This window comes from Tetrao urogallus, assembly GCF_951394365.1.
Source record: "Tetrao urogallus genome assembly, chromosome: 1".
NCBI lineage: Eukaryota > Metazoa > Chordata > Aves > Galliformes > Phasianidae > Tetrao > Tetrao urogallus.
Genome location: NC_136813.1, coordinates 59,562,698 through 59,586,822, shown reverse-complemented (window position 1 = coordinate 59,586,822; position 24,125 = coordinate 59,562,698). Strand labels below are relative to the sequence as shown.

General features: G+C 39.0%; 1 protein-coding gene across 1 annotated transcript; it reads left to right on the top strand.

Annotated features, from left to right (window-relative positions):
* Window positions 1-3,257: 3,257 nt before the first annotated feature.
* Window positions 3,258-23,443, top strand: SLC5A7 (solute carrier family 5 member 7; the record flags this gene model as incomplete). The annotated part of the gene is made up of 8 exons (XM_079549853.1): window positions 3,258-3,435; window positions 9,006-9,119; window positions 12,030-12,185; window positions 14,707-14,855; window positions 18,916-19,059; window positions 21,264-21,417; window positions 21,880-22,097; window positions 22,820-23,443. 8 exons carry the CDS (start codon window positions 3,258-3,260, stop codon window positions 23,441-23,443), a joined length of 1,737 nt encoding a protein of 578 aa, XP_079405979.1.
* Between the last annotated feature and the right edge of the window lie 682 nt (window positions 23,444-24,125).

Below are 24,125 nucleotides of genomic sequence, written 5' to 3'. Positions count from 1 at the left end.
ATTATTAAACCAAATAATGGTCACACCTCACTAAAATGATTGCCTCGGTATTTTCCAGATACATCCAAAGGCAGCTTCAAAATCCAAAGCTATATCAGCTTAAGGAACGTATACCTTAGATGAGTATCTCATGAGAGAGAAAATGTATGATTTAACTTATTTGTAGTTAGAGTAGATTCAGGTGGAAAGTAAAATTTGGTCAGTATAGTTGTTTCACTGGGTGGAAGTCTGAAAACCATTCTTATGAAATATGCAAGAAACTTGTCCCAGGAGGTTAAATAAATCAAAATTAATAGTTTTAATTCATTTTAATGAATTTCATTCAAATGTAATTCACTTAAATTATTCAAGTTTTAAAAATGAATAAAAATATTGTTTCCCCATTCTAGAACAGGTTCAACTAGGGCCACTAAGGACAACAGGAATTTTGCCACAGTCTTCAGTGAAGACTAAAGCTACAATTTAAGATTTAGTTAGCAGGCTAGTTAGCTAGTTCAATGTGCTAAGAAAGACTTTTGGATAGCAGTTTTCATCAGAATTTTCTATACTTTGTTTTGTCACATGTTCCTCTTCACTGAGCCGGAGAAAAACAGACTAACATGTAATTAATTTTTTCTGTAAATCTAATTCAACATCCATTATATCACCCAAGAATTTTCTAACATGTTTTACTTGCTGAAATTCATTTATTTGCTTCTAACAGGGACATTCAGTGCTGTTTCCGAAGTCCATGACTTCTACTAATCATTGGTATTATGTTTGATTACGATATGAGTGCTACTGAGAAGGTGCTACGATGCTCCCTTGTGTATGAAGTGCATCTCTGTTTTTTTTTACTGGGAAAAGTTTTTACTGCCAACTCCCAAGGCAAACATTCATCAGTAGCAGCACTCAACAGTCCACAAGATGATTGGCTGACAAAAATAGTACATTTTATAGCTTTTAATTCACTGGTCACCTTTATTTGGGCTTCTTCAACCAAGCCCAGATATTTGAAAGTATTGTTACGCACTTTACAGATATGCAATAATAATTGACTGCACATAATGTATATATTAAGTGTCTGGGCTGATATACTGCTTGGCATGATGGGCTCATCAGTCTGCCAGTAGGCAGCAGAGGCTCTCTGCAGGCTGGGCAGCTGGCTGGTAGCAGACTTGGGACAGTCCATGTTTCCTTCCTTACTGGGTGATGAGCCCTGCTGGCCTGCAACCTCTCCCTTCTCTGTCCTTATATCCTCCTCGATCCTGGTTTTCCTCTTGATTCTAAGACGCTTCTATACTGTCTGCTTGATTCTGGCTTGTACCAATCTCATCTCTACGCTCCCACAGGCTTTTTATTTCCACTTTTCCATTCTATTTGAACCTGCAACCCATGTTGTCTGCCTCTTTTGGGCTAATAGTGACTGATACAGCTCAGCAAGGCCTTCCCTCAATAAAAACTGAGGCAACAGTGTGCATGGGTCCTTTTTGCACATGCAATACCATTCTCAGCTCTCAGGGGCCCACTGTCCAGCATCATTTGGAAGGAAAGGGCAGGAAACCTTTTAAAGCAAGGTTGGTATGACTGTTGGGCTGCAGGTCAAGTTTATGAGCGGCACATCAAAAAGGGAGAGCCCCAAGATTTAGCAGCACTGTGGGTGGGAACCCAGCTGCATGCCAGGGAGGGATGCACAGCATGGAGGGAGCTAAGGGGAAAGGTGGTTCTGACTAGCCCTGGAGAGCCCAGCCTTGGTGTCAGGCCTGTGGGAGGTGCAGGTGGGGTGCTGGGGGGCAGTGAGAGCACAGAGCACACCTTCCCTCTTCTTCCCTCTGCTCTCTCCCTTTCATTCATCCCTCTTTTCAGCACTCCTTTTCTTTTCTTCCTCTCTCCCTTTGGTCTCACATGAACCTGTTCCTTCCTTTCTCCCCCTTGTTCCCTTTCATTTTTTCTCCCCACTTTTACTTCCTAACCCTGTTTCTCTACCATGACACGACAATTACTCTCCCTTGAGTCATCCTTACTTCCCCCCAACGTCCCCTAGCACTCTGACGTCTTTCCCCCATCCTCCCCCCCATCTCTGACGGACACGGTCCTCTCACCCCACTCGACCCTCCTCCTTTATAAAGGGATTTTCCTCTTTTTAATCCACCAGCCCACCGTTACAACCTCACCACTCGGCGCACCGAGAGGGGAACAGCCGCCTTCGCGCTTCACTCCCACCCCCTGCGGGCAGACCCCGGGTGGGGGCACGGCCCCCGGGCTCAGCCCCGACAGCGCCCCAGGGATGGACGGCCGGGTCGCCGGATCCCAGGTGGGGCGGCGGGCGCAGCGCAGCGGTCTCGGCTCCCCGACGGTGCGGCGGGAGGGAGCGGAGCGGGAGGCGAGGAGAGGGTGCGCGGCCGGGCGGGGCGGGCGGAGCCCCGAGGAGCTCCGCGGAGAGCGGCAGGTAGGGCGGCTCCGCGGGATGGAGCGAGGGGTTCCCGCGGAGCCGTCGGGGCGGTGGGAGGCTGTTGCCGGAGCTGCTGGGGGGAGGCGAGCGCGGAGCGGGCGGGTGAGAGCTGAGAAACGCGGGGAAGACTGGGGGGGTCGCCCGGGAGGGGCTCCGAGCTGTAGGTCGGGGAGCTGGTGTTTGCTGTCGTCCGACAGCTTTTGCGCTTTCCAGATGAAAGCGCGATCTTGAATTGATCGGTACTTTTAACGCTGGGAAATTAAGCCTGTCACTAAAAAGAAAGTGGAGATTTTTAAATACAGGAGGGGGCCGAGGGTGGAAAAGATGCAGCATTCCAATACATCAAAAGATACCTTTTGTTGTTGTTACTTCTGTGCAGTTTTTATATTCTGACTAAATAGAGACTTCTGTAACAGACCACATGGCCAAGCTCTTTTCTACTATTCCATGTACCAAGCTATTTCTTGTCTAAAGAGTTCTAACAGCGGCAACTCCGTGACTGTAAGAATTCCGTATTCAGGAACTGATTTATAAGAATTGCATAGCTTTCGGCCACATCATTCACTTTCCATTGTAATCACAGGTTACAGTTGTTGCTTGTTGCTCCACAGGCATTTCAATTGGCACGTAAGCTTAATTTCAGTTACATCTGAAATGCTCATTTAATAAATTCACCACAACAGCCTTTTCAATAACGATCTGAGTTTTCTTCGTAGATTGATTCTGAAAAGCGTCTTGCTAGGTTTGCTAAACGCAGACATATTATCGCATTCTCTCCAGCAGCCTTAATGAAATAACGATCAAAAAAACCAGTCGGGACTCCAACATGCCTTTCCATGTGGAGGGACTGGTGGCCATAGCTGTGTTTTACCTGGCTATCCTGGCAGTTGGGATATGGGCTGCTTGGAAAACCAAGAACACCGGCAGCGATGGAGATCGCAGCGAAGCTATTATCGTCGGCGGAAGAGACATTGGCTTGCTAGTTGGTGGATTTACAATGACCGGTATGTAAAAGGTCTTTTTTCCTCTTCTTTTTTATCCCTAACCAGCATATAGCTTGTTAGTTTTCCATCAGAGTGAAAGAGAACTATAGCCTGTACACTAAATAATGCACAGTGGAGGATATACCTATATTTTGTTCCCCAAGCTGAAGTTGTTTAGTGAACGAAGTGTAGCATCTAGATAAAAACAACAAACTTTTTAAAATTGTACAGAAAGAATGTGTTTCATATCTTACTCACTGCTTTCATATTCATTTGTAGATCAGGCATGTTTGGAACAGAAATATAGGAGCTTTATAGACTAATAGGAAAACTAATTTTAAAATAACTGTTGCTGTTGTTAAAGCCATCCAAATTCATGAGTTGTTTTTGCTAAGTCTGAGTAAAGCAAAATTTATATGTAAAAAAAGATGCGAGGCAGCATCAGTTCAGAATTAGTCTCACAAAGAAAACTGGCATAAATCTAAACTCTCAAGCTCACTGATTTCTGCAAACTTTGTGAATTCTTAAACATCTTTTGTGGCATTTTGACAAAATAATACATTTCTGTGAAAATTAGTATCAGAAGGAAAAGCCTCAGTGAAGAATAAGCTCACTAATTTTCTTAGCAGTGCTGTTTGACTCCCAGAGCCAGTTGAACCTGATAAGTTGCATGGGTAAACAAAAGGTTTGCAGCAAGGTCCAAAATCTCAGCTCTTGAAGCTAACATTGGGGATCAGAACAAAAGTACATTGGAAGAAGAGTGAATTGGCCCACCATTTTTGATTTAAGCAATATAATTTTATTTAAGCATGCTTCATTATTTTTTTGATATTCTAAATTAAATCCGGCAAAGCGCTTTCAGTTCCCAAATCGAATTCATCAAGTTATGACTTTTGTTTTGTTTTCTCCTGTCTGGTTTTTCAAGAAGTAATGTATAGGAGATGCATAAAAACTTGGGCCAGGAATTTTCTGTTTATTTTTTCCATCACCCTGAAGAGTCATTTTGCTCATTGAAAGGTTGAATATTTAGATCATGAGTAAAGGATTCTTGTAAATGTCATTGAAGTTTGAATCCAGGTGTATGTTCTACTTTTACCACTTTGCTATAACATACTGGAGCACATCAGATGATGGTGCATCAGTAGCCATGTATTCATCAGCTACTGAAACTTCAGATATGACCAGATTCTACTCATGACAAGAGCTAGTTTGTCTGTTTTCTGCTAAATCAAATGTTTTCAAGGGCACTGATACAAGAATATTTTTTGGAGATACTGCCTGCCACAAAGCTATAATCGTTAGATTGGAAAAGAGGAGATGAAATTATATTCTCCACAGAAGTGGCTATGATGAACTGCCTTGCCTGTGGAAGGAGGCATAAATTTTTTCTCCTTAATCCCATTTTACAGTAATACTTTTCATAAAAGGTGAAGAACAGATGAGACTTGAATTTGGGCTCCCTGTATTACAGGCAATTTCTATAACCGCCAGAATTCACACCCACACACATTCACCTCATTTCATGCCACCTCTGAAGATGACGTAGTGTATCATTTCTCTGGTAGAACATCAGATTGATCTTCAAGTTTTTGCTCAGATGGAACACTCACAGACTTTATACCATCAGGGTTTACATGCTTTCTAACCTCTGCCTTCATAAATACAGCAGATACAGTTTGAGACAGCAAGTAAATTCCGCTTTCACTTTGGGAGCACCTGGCGTGTAGAGATAGGAGCTGCACGCACAATACGGCAGAACCAAGAACTAATTCAGTTTTTGTCTCAGTAACAAAAGTGAGTTGATTGGCACATGCCTTTTGTGAAAACATAACAAAACCATTGTTATGTGAGTGTAAGCTGATCAAAATCCACAATAACTTTTACAAAATAGTTTCACCGTAGGCTAGATTTCACGCATCACAACAGCATCTCCAGAACTAGATGGCTGTTCAGACATGTTCTTAATATGTCACAACTTGAGTTGTCTAAGCAAAGCTGGATTTTTAAAATATCCCCAGAAATGATATTATTTATATGTATGTGAAATACTTTGGGTTATGAGATAAGGCTCAATTCTGTTTTTCTTGCTTGAGACAAATTCTACTGTGTTCCATGTGTATTAGCTACAAAAACAGCTGTGTTTTCTAAGGCTGCTTGGTGGGGAGGATGGCAGAACTTAGGTTGTAAATTTAAAATCAAGTTGAAAGTGTAAGCACCATGACTTCATAGGATAGATTCAAGATTTGTAAGCATTTAGTTGATTTTCTGAATTGTATTTCAAAGCTTTAAAGTACGCCTTATGAATATGGATATTTGGATTGGTACTGTGATCCTGAGCAAACTGTTTCAGTAACTTGTTATTGGAATGCCTGAACATGAAGCCTATTGAAGGTTGAATGTGTCTGCAATTATCAAAAAAGAGTGAAAATCTTGAATTCTCAATGGATTACAACAGTTCTCCTAACATAGTGCTGCAGTAGGCAAGACTTCAATTCATGTATTAATTTTTTGTGAGTATATGTAAAATGTTGAATTAAATATAAATATTCCTTAATTTGTGGGGTGGCAATTTTAAGCAGTGATACCTGTGATGGACTTGAGGCTATCCTGATTTTAGTGGTTGAGATTGAACCCCAAAGGAAATGTTTGAAATTACATAATCAAAATTCTTGCAAATGCAACTAAAAATATCATAATCTATTGACAACATTTTTCATTTTACTTGGATGAAGCTTTCTATTGTTTCAGAAAAATAAAATAAATATTATCAGTATTACCAATATTATCAGTATTCTGATTTTTTTTTGTAATCCCTGGGTTGGAAATTCCATTTTATAGAACATGATGAGCTGATTCAATAATTTGTGTGTTTAGACAAGGGGTCATTTACAAAGAAGTATCAGAAAATCTGTCTTATTAATATACATTGAAATATATAAAGATTTCTGAAATGTATTTTTATGTTCCTCGTATGAACTAGAAACTAAATTATGCTCCATATCCTAAGTATTTGTCTGATTATTTGTAGGGCATTTGCTTTAAATGGATATTTCTATTTGCAGCATTTTGGGGCCCTTCCGTTGGAAGGGAAAGAGAGGATTAAAATGGATTACTGCAAGTGTTTCTATAGATTATTAAATTTTATATTCCTTTTGTCTGATTTGGGGGGGGGGGGGGGAAGAATTTCACAAAAAAAAAAAAAAATTAAACTAACTTTAAATTGTGGCTTAAAAAACTGAGGATCAGAAAATTAATATCTAAGGATGAAATCCCTTCCTACCGTATCCCATTATTTTCTTCCAAATGTATTTACTGATGACAGGGTAACTCTTAACCCCCTGACAAAAAACTGCATAACACCTTTCTAAAGCTCTGGGGTTCCTTGCAGATCTTCTAGAAGAGTTGTGTACATACAAAAATTGATCAGCAGCTAATTTTCAAACTCCCTATCAAGAAAACAAATGATGAAATTATGAAAGAGTGCTAAATCCTCCATTCTAGCTTATTCACCAATATCTGTCCATGGGGCATCGTTCTCATCCCCGGCCAGGGGAGAGCAATGGCCCCTCCCACATCCTACAGGATTGAAACTGCTTGGTCACTTCCAGACAAAAATAAAGGAGCAAGGCACAGCATCCAAGTTCTCCTTGGAGAACAGAGACACTTCCAGTGTCAGCGTCAGGCAAATAAATGCCAGCCACCAAAGCCTTCTTGTACCACAACAGGAGTTCTACTAGATATCTGTCCTTGCCTATGGGATTCTTCCTACCTGGAAGTGGGTGTCATTCATTCAGAATTCGTTCTTCTAATTTTTCCAGGGAAACAGACATATACAAATATATTTCTAAAAATTTACTCAGTGACTTTTGCTACGGTACGCAGATGATCGTGACACATTCCATAAGTATATACTGCTTGAGAAACAACAAGGAACACATATCCCAGGTGCACAGGGACTCTGGTAACCAAAGTATCATATTTCCAGCTGCTTCAGTGCATTCACATTCTTAAGAAGCAAAAAATTCCAAAAGTCTGATGATTTTCTATATACATTCTGTATCCCTGAATCTTCCTGTCCAGAATCAGTGTTCACCCATCTGCTCCATGTTGTTTCACATGGTCATCACTCGTCTTTGTAATGCACAGAAATTCTCAGTACTGAAAAGTCAGGGTATATAGTGTCAGTCCTTTTGCTGAAGACATTCTCTGCATGCACATCCTGTGTACAAGTCCATTTCGATATTTCCAACAACAGAATGGTCCATTCCTGTCCTTCAAAATCCAGAATCGGGTACAATTGCAATGCTCAAATTTCCAGAGATCTTTGATTCCAAAGCCATGGTGTAATTTAACATCAGGTTAAAAAATACCATTTTGTTGTAGTTAAGAGGTATTACATGTAAGTGGAAAAGTAGTCAGATAGATTTACATTGAAGCTCTTTAGGATTTTAATTGTATCTCCGTTGGTTGTATCCACCTCCACTTGTTTATCTAATACATCAGAAGTCTGAATATTGAGTAAGGAAAATAACTTTCTTACAATTGTAAGTTTTTACACAGGAAGTTTGAACCATGCATGTTGTGTAAGAAGGCAAAGATTTTGTGGCAAATCAAATTGGCTTTGCAAAAACATAATGACTTGCCTGCCATTCTTCAAACTACAGGCTCAGGTTCATAAAATTCGCTCATTATACATCTGAGGAAATAAAAGACTTTTTTGCATGGAATCTGCAAACAAAGAGATAAACTTCATTACATAATTCATAATCAATGATTTTTACAGATTCAATCACAGAAATATTCTGTGTTTGAGATTTTTGGTCAGACATGCTCAAGGTCCAAAATTCTCAAGCGTAGGAACTTTTCTTTAAGGAAGAGAATTCATTAAGGGTCTGAGTTCAGTATATTAAAAATACTGGTGGTTTATATAGAAATGATAAGAAATATTAACAATGTTACAATCCTCTTCTAGAATATGCCTGCAGGGAGTGCAAAAATACATAAGTCAGTTTTTAGAACTTAAATAGCAGCACCATCACATACCTATATGGTGATTTCCCTATTAATGGGGCTGGGCCAGTTGGCAGGGCAGAGCTGCCACCATGATGCTGTAGGGATCTGGCTGCAGTATGGGTTGAACCAGACAGCACGTGGCCTGCAGGCTGCAGGTTGGACATGCCTGCATTAAATTACTGTATAATTTCAGTGCTCTGAGTTTTCTGAACTGGGATGACTTAATCATTACATGGTTATTCTTCCTTGCCTCTCCTTTACCTCTTGCTTTCATTTGAACAAACTAAGGAAATGATCATGTTTCATGAGTTATTATGGTTCATTCTCTGTATGAAGGGGAACTTGGGCCCCACATATTCACTGATTGTACAGAGTCATCTGGTTTCTCTTTCATATGCTTAAGTTGTAAATTTTTTTGGATTAGGACTATCTTCTATAAAAGGATGCTATGTCTGGTACTTGTATAGTACACATAGTAAAAAACAGCAGTATTATAAGTGATGGCAATTTTGCTCTTCAGTGTGGAAGGTTTTTGTTCTCTGAGTGCATTAAGGGCTTTTCTACCTCTTCTTTTTCAGCTACATGGGTTGGAGGAGGTTACATCAACGGGACTGCAGAAGCTGTGTATGTCCCAGGCTACGGTCTAGCTTGGGCTCAGGCACCTATCGGATATTCCCTTAGTCTGGTCTTAGGTAAGCAAGGAAATGAAGGTGATACTGATTTTGGAGTTCTGATGTCAAGGCCATCATCTGAAATAACATGAAGTGGGTTTGATGAAATGACACTGAGAAAAGCTGTTGCTTTTGTTGGTTTTTATTTTTGGATGTGTTGTTGTTCTTTTTTTTTTTAACTGTATATACTAGGTTTTATATATTAAGGGTTTTTTTTTGTTTTGTTTTGCTTTGCTGTTTTTAAGAGCCTATATAATCTGCAAAATATTACTGGCTTCTCTGATAGTGTCTAAATCTTGGACTTCAAATGCAGCAGATATCCTCACAGGTTAGGGAACTGCTTAAATTTTAGAAACTCTCCACTGAGAGACTAATTTCCGAATTTCATGCATGAAGTCTGGAGGAGAGCCATTTTGTTGCTGTAAAGTTGAACTAAATTTCTTTTTATATGTAGTGCGAGACTCAAAATCATGGTCAAAATGAAAATAATGAATCCTCCCATGTGCAGGTTCAGTGTGTAAAATACAGACAGTGCTGTAATTATTAATGTTCTGTTCTCTAATTCCCAAAATTCAATCAGACCTTCTTACCTTTCTCCAAAATAACAGCAATAAAAAATATCTTGTCATGTTTCAGCATGGAGCAGCTCTCAACAGAAATATTGCCTTGTGAGCTATGATGAATGCTCTACAAAGCTGTCAAATACATGCTTTCAGGTTTTGAACAGATCATGGCCCTTAGACGAGTGCTGGTTCAACTGCTTAGAAAGGATATGTTTCCAGAAATGATCCTGTATTTTTCATCTTGTATTAATATGGCTGGTTTACTAGATTTTTGATACTACTTACCCTCGCAGTCTATTTTGAGCCTTTTCCTCCTGGTCCTCCCAGCTAGTCTGTGCTATTTTTTTCCCTTTTAGTTGCTTTTCTAGGTCTTCTTGCTCCTTCTATTTCTTCCTATATAACTCAGTTTCCCCTCAGAAACTATGGCTTGTCTTGGTTCTTCTATGTTCCCAGGTGGAACAGTTCCACATTGTATGTATTCCTCTCTGTTGTATGCAAGCCAGCTCTAGTTCCAATAGTAAATCCCATCCCTGAGAGGAGCTCCAAATCCTGTAAGGAAAACATTAATAGTAGAACTGCCTAGAGATAAGTTGATGTCATTATCAGGTCATGATGGTTATGATCGATCTGTGTCATTAAGTGGTCATTAGAATTATAGCCATAAGCATTTTCCAGGTTTGTAGCCGTTGTAGAATTGTCCCAAATCAATAGCCCACAAGAGGCTGAGTTAGTTACTCCCCTCATTTCCAGCTATTTACAAAGAAATCCAGGCTCCATCCTTGGACTGATAAACATCGGCCTCTGCAGAGAAAAATTTTTTGCTGTGTGACCATACATCTCTCTTCAGAACACAGCAAGAAAAGCATTTCTGTATGCATGATATGTACATGCAGATTTGGGAGGAGGTGTTGTTTGTCCTTTAAAAATATATATATATATACAAGAACAAATAACAAAAGAAATATTATTGCTTCAGGCTGGAAAGATTTAAGATTAATTTAACCTTCCCACTAATTCAATAATCTGCTGTATTTTTTCTAATTTTTCAAGTTCCAATGGTTAGAATATCTCCTATTACCTTTGATGGATGTTTGAATAGTATAATAGGTTATGCTACCAGTGACTATTTTTTTCCTGCTTTAGTTGTATTTTGTAATGATGATGTAACAAATAAAATAGGTATAGGAGTCATGAACAATGAAAAAATAGAGGAAAAGTTTCTGGAGGCCTTCTGCATGTAAACTACTTATCTAAAGACAGCATAATACAAAGGGCATAAATTGTGATTGGTAAGCTAGAGCTTTCTGTTCAGGAAACTTAATGAATTGAAGAAATATCAGGCACAACAGAGGTATATGGAAAATCTTCTGTGCAATACAACAAATAGATTCCCTATGATGAAGAACCTAAGGATCTCCAAATACTGTACAGTTGATTTTATTAGGGTCTCCCTGATTTTCTAGTGTAGTGTAGCTTATGGATTGCATTTCAGCAGTGTTATTGTGAGAGAAGTCTTCTTATCTGTAGGCGTCTGATGTCAACTACAAAGATTTCCGTAGAGTGTCTATTTTGATTTTAATGAGATTTATCCCTTTTTTTTTTTTTTTTTTTTTTTTTTTTTACCCCAGACAGAAAGAATTTGACAACTGTATATTAGAAATTAGTTAGGAATGTGAGGACTTTCCACAATTACGTGCATACTCAGTACATACATGAGCCAGGCAGAGCAGAATTGTGATACATCAAATGTCCTGAAAGTGCACAGAAATAAGCGCATGACAGATGTTCAGGGAACCTGACACCTGCAGAACCCAGAAAGCGTTTGACCTATCCTGCAAGTGTAGTAATGTTGATCTAAGCGTGAATTATAAATCTGAGTTGTCCTGAAAGGTTCAGTTTTACTGAGTGCATTCTATGCCATGTGTGAAACCATATTTCTGATCCAGATTCCCAGATTGTTTTATTTCTGGTGTAGCTCTATGTGAAAAATAAGACCTGTACCCATGCTGGGTTCTTCTCTATGTATGAACAGACTTCGGTACCAAAGACATTCCCTTAGGCTGATCTAAACTGAGACAAAACTCTGACATCATCATAGTGGAAATCAAGTAAACTGAACCAAAAAATTAATTTTTTTTTCCATTACTATATTATAGACATAAATAATGTGATTTTGCTTATGTAAATCTATGGTTAGATGTAAAATGAGAAATCCTAGGAAATATTTTACTTGTACTTATTTCTTTAAAGAAACAAAACACAGTAATACTGATATTTTTATACCTTTACTTGACAATCAGTGTTTCACCCCTTAATGTCAGTGCATTACTCCACTACAGTTGGTGTCTTGTGCTACTTTTCTTTGTAGGTGGTCTGTTTTTTGCAAAACCTATGCGATCCAAAGGCTATGTGACAATGCTAGACCCTTTTCAGCAGCTTTATGGAAAAAGGATGGGAGGACTCCTGTTTATTCCAGCTCTAATGGGAGAAATGTTTTGGGCTGCTGCCATCTTCTCTGCCTTAGGTAAGGAAACATCATTTTAAAAATTAACTTGAAATAGGTGTAAGGGATTAAGAAAATTAGAAATGCATAAAAAATGGCTTCAAATGTTAGCTATCTTAGCCAAACAGCCCAGAGTGTGGCTCAGACCTACGGTAAACAGTAGTTGTACACAATAATGGTACCTCATTGATTATTTTGGTAATGGAAAGACATATCTAGATGTTTAAAGAGAAATCCAGACTTCTTCCTTGAACTGTTACTTTTGAAAATGTACCTTAAAGTGGTTTCTTGTCAAAACAGCATGGAAAGATTGAGCAACAAATTTACTTTAACAGAGAGGGTGAGGTGAATGATTGCAAGTATCCCTTTTGCATCACGGCTGCCCCAGCTTCTCTTCTGCACCACTGAGATCACAGAGGACAGACAGAATTTTGTGAAATATATGAAACATCATTGCCAATGCATCTGAACAAAATAATCCTTTACATAAAGAGGGTCTAAATAAATACAGCTTTCCATAGCACAAATAATAGAAGTAAAACAAGGTTCAGATAAATACATTTAAGTATTATTCAATTTGACTGGCTTTCCTCTTGACAAAATAAAGAAAATACTTGGGATTCAAGAAAGGATGCAGAGAATTAGTGGAACTGTGACTCAATAGAAAATCACTCAACTACTCATCCAGTCCTGAAAAATAAGTCAGTTTCCAGGGTTTTTAATTATATTTCAGTTTTGAATTTAGCAATCCCTTCAAGAACTGAGAAAGTCCTTGAGCTGAAGCACCAGTAGTTGACTTTTACCAGCTAATCATACTCATAGTGCACATGCATGTGGTAATGCTTTCTAGCACAGCTATTTTAAACAGAAAATAAACTTTGAAGGTACTCTCCAACTGTGCTCTGATGAACTGCAAAGCAATGGGGAGCTTGTTTACCACAATTTCATCACAAAACCCTTAAAGGACTAAGAACAAACTACACGCTGAGGTGATAGGAGTTGAATAGCTTGAAGAACTCTTTAAGTATTTAAAATATACTTTCTTTTTGATTGAGGACAAGCTAATATGTGATATTTCAAAGCAAATGGTGTGAATGCCTTTCTTGGAGCTTCATATTAACCACTGATGGCTAAAGACTATAAAGGTCACAGAGAGTTATAATTTAAACTGTTCTGTGAATAGACACACTTGTATTACAACCCCTGATTTGCACACCTATCTTCACCGATGCATTCTTCATTTGCTGATCTTCTCATAATTCCTGGCTTGGCAGGGCTGTAGAAGGGAAAGACAGGACTTCCAACTTCTGCAAGATTTTTGATCCTATAATTCTGAAATACCAGAATCTTGAGGGCTCATTGTACAACAAAAAGCTACCTGTCAGCTCTCTGCAACTCTTACATTCTACATGTTATTCTGGGTGTTACTGCCAGATACTTTCCACCCATGTGTTCAAGAATATCCACCTGCTGTACCACAAGGACTAAAAGTTATTCTAAGATATTTCATCTAAATTGGCCTAATTGGAAGGGGATGAATTTTTAAAACAATGTGTTAAAATACTACAATCATTTGAAATAGCTAGTATATCTATGGGAAGTATACAAACACCTTGACAGTTATTGGAGGCACAATACAGAACACAAGCAATTTGGGATGTTTCTAGAGTGCTCTGATTATTGCATGACCGATTAAGGGAGATGAGGAAGAGAGTTGCTCTTCTGAGCCTAATACTTGCAAACACGGAAGAATTAATTAGTTAGGGATGTAAAAGCCAGAGGCAACCTTGGGTGTAGTGTTCTGAAGATGATAGAGTTTAGAGACCCGAGAGAAAGGAACAAGGCAAAAAGCAGGACCACAGCACCAGATTCCAGGAGAGTAGAGTTTGGTCTCTTCTGGGATCTGCTTGGAAGAATCCCTTGGAAGATGACAGTGAGATTCAGGAGAACTGGTTGATATTCAGGGATCACCTCCTCTAAGCTTCAAAACAGTCCACTCTGACAATCATGAAAACAAGAAAGTGTCAGAAGGCCTGCATGGATGAAAAAGTAGCTGCTGTCTACACATATATGAAAAGGAAGCATTCAAGAGGTAGAAGAAGGAGCGAGGGACCTGGAAGGAATATGAAGATGCTGTCTGAAAATACTAGGATGTGGTCTGAACAGCCAAAGTCCACTTGGATTTGAATATGGCCATAAAGAGCAACAAGAGTTGTCCCTACAAGTACACAAATTAAAGTAATGTGTAGGCCAACCAAGCCTTTTGATGCTGGCTCCCATAATACGTGCATAGACAAACTAAGTGGGCAGTGAGGAAGATGAAAACTTAGCAAGCTGCTGAGCACAGAGGGCTGTGACCAGAGTGTGGAGTCCAGCTGGTGGCCAGTCATTCACCAGAGTACCCTGGGGGTCAATAGTGAGCTGTGTAACAACTTCATTAATGACTTGGGCAACGGGATCCAGTTCCTTCTCATCATTGTGTGACATACACTAACATAGTGTTGTTTTTGTGTTGTTGTTTTGTTATTTTTTTTTTCCATAGGTGCCACAATAAGTGTGATCATTGACATTAATATCAATCTTTCAGTCATTATTTCTGCCCTGATTGCAACTCTGTACACTCTTGTGGGTGGGCTTTATTCTGTGGCCTACACTGACGTAGTTCAGTTGTTCTGCATCTTCCTTGGGCTGGTAAGTTTGGTTTTTTTCACTTTCTTGAAAATTTTGCCTTGAGCTTTATGACAAATAACAAATGCAGAGACCTATTGCTCAGCTGAAATTCTGGAATTGTGGCTTCTCTCAAGGTGAGGTGAAGGAATATCTCCACTTACAGACCAATGGTTTTAAAGAGTCTGTATTTGCATCAGTATACAGCCCATGCTTTGGCAATACTGCTGACACGAGGCACAATTCTTGGCTTTCTTCCTACCAGTCTGATAGGGCACCCTTTTACTTTTCATTCTGAGTATGTCTCTAATTCAGAACAGGACTAGAGAAGATTGACTGTCTGTCCATAAGGCTGTAGCTAAAGCAGTGGAAGGAGGCATCAGATGCAGAGAGTAGTCAATAAAGCAGTCCAGAAACACTGGAACTGGACCTGTACAGCCAGCATTCTCCAGTTTCTCCTTCCTATAGCTATCATCTATGCAGCTTAGATAACCTTCTGCTGTAAATCATCATCTGGGCTTTTTCTCATTTCCCTCCACTAACCTTGGAGACTGGGGAGTCTCGCAAGATGACCGTGCTGTCTGAATATGGCGTTATGATTCACCCATCAGTTATCAGTGATATGACAGTGGGTTGCCTTTCCCCTACTTACTGCTATTCCTTGAATGTACTCAGAAAAACATCAGTGCAGCAGGGGTCAGATCACAAGGGTGCAGTCAAAGAAGCTGCTTGTTTTTGCTTGCCAGTGCTAGTAATAGATTGTCACAGGTGTGCAGAGATCTGAGACAGGCTGAAATAGAAGGGGTGGCTCAAGGTGTTGGAGCTGAATGACACCTTGGGGACCCTGCATTGATTCTCTGTTTTCACCAGAGTTCTCATGCAGCCCTAGGGAAATTGCTTCTGCCAGAGCTTGCACAGATGGCTACTAACTAACCTTGTGTGAGACCTCACTCTGTGGTGTCCTACTGTGAGGCCTGTAACCTTATTTGCAGAAGTGCTAAGCATTCCCATTTGTAACTGACTTCATGGGAATTGTGCTAAATACTCTGACAAAGCAAATACAAGTTCCAGCTGGCCACCTCCAATGAGAAGTTATTCCAGAACAACTTCTCTCACACTTCTTTTCTTCATCTGCACAGTGGGGTAAATGCTGTCTCCTTCCCTAAGGTGCATGTTAGCATTTGTGAACCATTCAGTTTTCACAGATGGTGTGCATTACAGAAATTCCCCAAATAAAGTAAATCACTCATGCACTACTACAGACCCTCATTCTATGGGAATAGCAACATGAACCCATGATTAAAGTCGCCATGAACAGGCAGGGGAAGACAAACAAAAGTGGTATAGCGGTCTTCTAAATGGTTGGATCTGTAGTTTTAGTAGTGTTCTTTTAATCCAGATTGGTCTCTTCACGTAATTTCCCTTTTAAAATAAACAGTATCGTTGTCATGTAGAAAGAACTGTATTCATAACCTTAGGAGTGATGAGAAGCTTCAGATAACACTTAAACAGGCATGCTTAAGTGAGGGATTTCAGATGAGATAGGACACTTTCACAGCAAGTGTCACAGCAGATGTGACAGGCTTGGTGTCCAAGCTTCCCCTCCAGACTTTGGAGCAGTCTGTGTACCCACTGGCATAGAGTATTACTGCCCACTACTCTTAAAGTCTCTTCCTTACCGGAGACATGATACTTGTTCTAATCACTTCTGTTCCCTGTGCTGGCTCTTCATTTCAGACACAATCTCATCCTTATGTCTTCATAAACCCTATCCCGGTCTAGGTAATCACATACTTCCCTGGTTTTCTCCTTCCAATCCCAGATAGTTTCCTTCCTACCCTCTTCTCCTCTACCCACAGTTGCAACACTCAGCTCCAGTCTCTGACTTTATTTTGCCCAGTCATTCTTTGCCTGATTCTGTACTCTGTCCCCAACTATTTGTCTCTTCATCTCAACTGTATTACTAGTTCTTCGTTCTAAAATCTTTGCTGTCATATAGGAGTACTTTTTTTTTTTTTTTTTTTTTTTTTTTTTTTCTGGTTTCCAATCCCATGAGTTCCAGATCCTTCTAATACCTCTTCTTCCCTGAACTACTCACAGCATAAGGCCCCCAAATCTGTTTCACTTCCACAAGCCATTGTTTTATTTTTGCTCCATTCAAAACAGTGAATTTCCTACTCCAATTATTAACAGCTCAGAGAGGACAATAGGAGAAAATTCGAGACTGTGTCCATGTTAGCAAGTTGTACAGTGCCAAGGTAAAAACAAAAGAAAATCTGTTCTATTTTATTGTTGATACAGTCCTGGCACTGTTTTGGCCCATGCCAGGTAGTACTCTCCCAGATAATCCCCAGGATCAGGTCAAGGCTGTTCTGTTTGACAGGAAAAGGAAGTCTATATGTATGGAAATATCAGTGATCTGTAGAACCAGAGAAAATGTCTTGATTAGTTCTGTTTACTAAGATAGTGGTAGTCTTTGAGATCACAAAGAGCTATATTGTTGTCAGGAGCTGGAATGGATTACAAAAGTTAGTAATGTGTTTGCAATTTACTCCCTGTTAAATCCTGGGCTGTATCTTGAAGGCTGCAGATGGACCTTCAGAAATTTTCCCTACCAAAAATCTCAGCTGAATATGTGCGAACTACAGCTCTTCATAAATTCATCACTTTGACATGTTTGAGATTTGAGATTCACAAAGAAGAATGAAAAATCCACGTCATCTTTCTCTGCGAATTTAAAAAAAAAAATAAAAAATAGAAGAGTATTAGTATCCTATCATTTTGGCAATGTTTGTCTTTCCCTCAAAATCTCTTGGAGATTGCTAAAACATTTTGGTGATATTTTGCAGAAAAGCCTAAGCAAAGATTGAGAAGGGAAATTTTCTTCCCAGGTGCTTAAATTGGAAAAGTTTAATATGTAACTGAGAAACTGTATTTGATAAACAACTTGATAAGCAACTTGCTGCAATAAACAGCAATAATTCATGTCTTCTTCACAAACTGATACAGTAATTGTCCAACAAGGTAGAGGAAGATATTTGAAGTTTCACCTCCTTGCACCTCTGTGCACTTACACATGTTCATTTGGGCTATAGTAATCTGCATAATTTTGGTTATCACTAAAGGCTTCAAGGTGCTGTGCTTGCAGTTGTCTATTCCATGGATTACTAAGCCTGGTTTTCTTCTTAGTAGGAAGTGCCAAGGTCCTCCTCACAGGGAGTTAATGAGTTGAAAAATGAACTGGATGACAAATACACAAAAAGAGTGTTGGTGAAGAAAACCCATCCTCTGGTAGAAACTGTTTCACAATTGATTTTTTGGCTCACATCAAAACAGCCAAGAGCTTAGAGTAAAATTATTCTCAAGGTAGAAAAGTGCTATAACACACTGGGTATTGTAATACACTGGAGTATTCTGGAGCAAGAAAGATGCTCCAGCAGCATCCCTCTCTTGCCATGATACAGTTTTCATAGAATCACAGAATCATAGAATGGCTTAAGTTGGAAGAGAACTTAAAGATCATTGAGTTCCAACCCCCTGTTGTAGGCAGGTCTGCCCCCCTCCAGCTCAGCTGCCCAGGGATGAAGCACCACAGCTTCTCTGGGCAGCTGTGCCAGTGCCTCACAGCCCTCTTTTTCCATTAGAAGCATAAATTCTACGTTTTCTTGATTTCAAATGAAATTCCCAAGCTTTCAGGTTTGATGCCTTGTGCTTGTACACTCACAAATCCTGTTGCTTTTGCTGCAGGTTTATATGTAGACGTTTCTCTGCAATGCAGTCCAAGAAAGGGTGTAAAGACTATGTGTAGAGCTAGGGAAAATACAGTGAATATGTACAAATATGCTTCTCCTGCTGATGATATGACTTCCACTGATAAATTTTGTCCTCACACTCATACTGTCCAGGAAAAAGGTAAAATATGCAGTACTTTCTGGAGTTTGGAGGTGTTCTGGCATATTTTCTAGCTATTCTGCAAGTCAGCTTGACATTTGATCTGCAGCATGCAAGAAGAGAAACAGACCAACACTTATAGGTTTATCATGCCTTCATTAGACCTGAACAAACTATTATTCTTTGGTTACAGTGGATCAGCGTACCCTTTGCATTGTCCAATCCTGCAGTGACAGACATTGGTTTCACAGCTGTGCACGAGGTGCACCAAGCACCTTGGCTCGGAACTATTGGCTCACTTAACATTTACACCTGGCTGGACAATTTCCTTTTGCTGGTAAGTGATGGCTTATATTAAAGACTGAAGCACCTTAGCACTGTGTTGTTGTAACAGCTAGAAAGAGCAGAATCTAGTTAAGAGTTTCCAGTAACATGAAAACTTCTATCTTCTTCATTCCTGTTAAATAAGTAGATCACTCTGAAAGTAATGCCTCCTATTTATTTCCATGGAAACTAAAACAGATGCAAAGAGCACAATGACACTATTTGATAGAACAAATTCTCAGCCACAAAACACTCTTTTTCAACACAGTCACCACCATCAGCTATGCATTTTCACCAGCTGTGAACAAGAAGCCTGCATGCTGCACTCTGCACCAGTGGAACTGACTCACTGTCACTGTCATCACTGCTGAAACACACCACCCACTGCATCACTGCTCATATCCGTGGTTTGTTCTCTGTAAATGCAAGTGTCAGTGAATGTCAGTGGGTGTCATTTTTTCCTTTTTCCTTTCCTTCCATTTTTTCCTTGTATTTCTGAACATTTGAATGATTTCAGAGAAATACCAGTAGAATACTGTAGCATAGCTGTCAATATCAGCATTGTCAGGAAGACTGTTTAAATATTGTCAGACTGAAAGATTTGCCTTATGCTAAAATTAATTAAAAGTGTGTGGCTAACACTTAAGTGATGTCATTCTTGGCAAAGAAAAGCAATAAATACATTATACAAATGATTAAATATGCCTTAGGTGTAGGTGATGTAGAAAGAGCTTTGCAGAGATGGATGGATGAATTCATCCGTGCCAGAATGAGCTGAGGGTTTTCATTATTTAACACTCATTTATTACACATGGGATTGGTGGTTATTAAGTGCTTTCCATTAGAAGGTCTAGCAACACATGCTAACATTTTCCATTCTCAATGTCCCTGGGCAACTTTATAACATTTTTATTATCATATTCTAATTTGGGATTTCTTTCTCTCTATTTTTTTTTCCTAAATAACCTCAGCCAAAAATCCTCGGAGTTTTCTGACAATACAGATAATAAAATGCAACATTTTATCCAGCATAGGTTGCTTAGAGATTCTTAGAGAGTCAAAATATGACACTAGCACACGTGGCTGAATTCTGTACCATAAGGCTGAAGGTTTCATTTCTGCTGATGACCAAAGGAAAGCTCTGATGCTGCCAAATTGTGACACGTTTCCTTTTCATCCTGTTTGTTTCGTTACATTTCAAGAAATTTACACGTGCTTGGAAAGCTTTGTTAAAATAATGTTATTAAGGCTGTACAGGGAAGCACTCATAAATAGTGTGCCAAAATCTGAGTTGCTTGTGAAGCATTCATTTGGTCCCTTGTGTGCATGAAGCATATATGAAACACCTGTATACACATGCTTAGGAATAAACACCTCCTGCCTCATTTATCATGTTAAACTGGACTGTGCACTTTTAGTGAGCGGTTTGCTTTGTTCTCTTTCTGCAGTGCTTAGTCATAGGCATTTATTTACTTAGTGGAGCCTACTCAAATCCTGCTCTGAAGAGAGGATTTTAGCATGTTTTTTCAGCCTTTGATAATAGTCTTTTATGTTATATTTTGTGGGTGTAATTTTAAGTGTCATCTTCACTGTTACATCCACACAAGAGAAGGGTTGCCACCATTAAAAAAAAAAAAAAATTAAAACAACAGCAGAAAAAAGAAGCTTTTAGTACTTCGTCCATAACTTATATTGGTATCATAATTGGTTTAGATAATGAGAGGAACATTTTTCATATTCTCATGTTGAATACAGACAGAACTTGTTGCTTGTTTAGATAGTTATATACATTCATAGAAGGAGATAAAATCTTGCTTTCCAATCCTAATTAATGTAATTCTGGGGGGAAAAGGATGCTGGCGGTCAAATTCTGCAAGTATGAGATATGTCAATAGTATTTTTATAATTTTTTTGTAAGGCTTTATAAAATATTTACAGAGCTCACAATGCTTTAGGATTACAGAAACTATGTAGCATTGTTTCTAACTGTGCAGAGTGTAAGTTCGCTAAAAGAGTGGGATTTAAGTGGGCTTACAAAGATCTAACATTACTTGTGAGAATGGAGGTTACAGCTGTTACTATCTGACTGATAAGCCATAAATGAAAGAGCAAGCAATGTGGCATTCAAGTGATGCTTCTATGTGTTCTCTATATGACGATAGCAAAGAAATCTGGTGTCAGCTCCCAGTAATGGAACACTGCTTATTGTGTTTGCAGACATTCGGAGGTATCCCATGGCAAGCATATTTCCAGCGAGTTCTTTCCTCATCTTCTGCCACATATGCTCAAGTTTTGTCATTTCTGGCTGCTTTTGGCTGCATTGTGATGGCGATTCCTGCAGTACTCATCGGCGCAATTGGAGCATCCACAGGTGAATTATTTAAAAAATGAGTAATATAATAAGTGTGTAAAAATCTCGCATTACACAGGTAACATCATTGATCAACCCATGACTTCATCAACAGGAGGCTGCACTGAAAAATACTTTTAGAGTATGTTTTTCCCAAGGGAGGTTGCTCCATTATGGTGGTTCAACAACAAAGGATAACTAAGCTCCACTACATTGCTCTGTCACTCCCGACCTTCAAATAACAGGAGCAGAAAATAAAAGAGAAAAAAGTATATAGTTTGAGACAAGGGCAGAGAGATCATCCACCAGCTACCACCACAGGCAGAATTAACTCAGTATTGGGAGCTTAATATGATTTATTGCCTATTGATTGTAGACTAGAGCAGTAAGAACTAAAAGCAAGCTAAAATCACCTACTGATGTTACTGACATTAATGAGTGACTAATAATGTTACTCACAGTACACTTGTGTCTATATTTCAGCCTGGAACCAGACTGAATATGGTGTTCCTGACCCTATTGCTAATAAAGAAGCGGATATGATTTTACCAATTGTGCTCCAGTATCTTTGCCCAGTCTACATCTCATTCTTTGGCCTCGGTGCTGTATCTGCTGCTGTCATGTCATCAGCTGACTCTTCAATTTTATCAGCAAGTTCTATGTTTGCTCGGAACATTTACCAGCTCTCATTTCGGCAAAATGTGAGATTGTATTTCCATTTTTACTTTTAGAGAAAATTGTCAGTGCGAGACCTTTACTAGGTAAAGCATAGACTGCCTTATGTTTCACTTAGTGAAACATTTAATCCATGTTCCTGCCTATGACTAGAAAAAGTACAGTATTTCTTTGCTAACATTGACTAAACTGAAGGTTTAAAACGTTCATGGCTGTGAGTGGTGAAACAGTTGAAAAAGATCATGAAAGGCAGACTTCAAGTGTTTCCATGGCATTGCAATTTATTCTAAATAGCTCCTAATTATTGTTGCAACCATAAGTTTTACTTAAATCCTTAATGAACTGAGACATCTTTCTGACTTACTGGTTTATTAGGAAATCACGTGGCACTCAAGAAAGGTGCAGAGTAGGCTTGTGGTCATAGTTTTTCTTAGGAAATGGAGAAAAAAAATTGGACACTGAAAGTTTTTTCTGGTTGATCTATATTTATTTTATTTTCAAAAGTTATTTCTACAACTGTTGCTTTTTCTCTGACTCTATCAAATTTTTCCATGTGCGCAAAGGTTAATGACTTTTTCAACCATAGCCCTTGTTTTTTTCTCCTATGCTTGAGATAGAATTATTAGCTTGTGAATATTGCTGAATGTCATGCATCATTCCCTTTTACAATGTCACGACTTATACAGACTGTGTTCATAAATGAAAGCGTACACATACCACCATAACACTGCACTTTTTTTTTTTGCAGGCCTCAGACAGGGAAATCGTATGGGTCATGAGAATCACTGTTTTTCTCTTTGGAGCATCAGCGACAGCAATGGCGCTGCTGGCATCATCAGTGTACGGCCTGTGGTACCTCAGCTCTGATCTTGTTTATATCATCATATTCCCTCAGCTCTTGTGTGTGCTGTTTATTAAAGGAACCAACACCTACGGTGCCATTGCAGGATACTTATTTGGCCTTGTTCTCAGAATAACTGGAGGAGAACCATACCTCTATCTTCAGCCCTTGATCTACTATCCTGGTTGCTATCCTGATGAAAATAATATCTACGTCCAGCGATTCCCATTTAAAACGCTTGCAATGCTTACCTCCTTCTTTACTAACATTATAGTCTCCTACTTAGCCAAATACTTATTTGAGAGTGGGACTTTGCCACCAAAGCTGGATTTCCTTGATGCTGTGGTTGCGAGGTACAGTAGAGAGCATATGGACAAAGCAACACTTGTGAAGAGTGACAATATTGTATTAAATGAACTCGCACCTGTGAATCCACGACACAGTCTAACTTTGAGCTCAACTTTCACAAACAAGGAAGCCTTTAATTATGTTGATTCAAGTCCAGATCTGTCCAACACTGAAGATAATTAAAAAGTGTGGCGCCCACAGACGAAGCAATGCAAAACACAATATTCTATGAAGAATAGTAAGAGGCATTTTATGGAAAGAAAAGCAAAACTTAGGAATGAAATGCCACTGCACAATCTCTAATTGGTTCTACAAGCAGGAGCATCCACGGGCAGAACTCTTTCCTGTTATTATCTAACATGTTGGATTAGATCACAGAGTGTTTAACAAAAGATGCACTTAGATCCCATTCTTTTCGCCCACACCTATAAACTATGTAATTAAAAAATATATATTTACGATTGAAAATATAAAGTTAGCAACTAAAAATGCTAATATAAAGTAGCAGAAAAGTGCAACAGCTATTTAGGTAGGACATCATATGAAGAGATTATAATACAGTCAATCTGAAGTACTACCAGCCAACATTTTATTGGCATTAAGTGAAAGTACATTGTCACAGCTGTAAGTGATTTATTTCTAAAGAACTAAATGCCTTCACAAAGACGGATGGATAACTTCCCTAGGTTTTTGTTCTGGATTTTTTTTCCTCATAAGGGATTTCAAAGAATACAAATCTAGTATATTGTTATTATTTGCATAAAACAGCAAAATGGGCAGATAGTAACAAATTCTTTATAGATGTGCTGAACATCTTATACTCTTAAAAGAAGTTAAAATGAAATCAGCAGTTAAAGTGATGGTG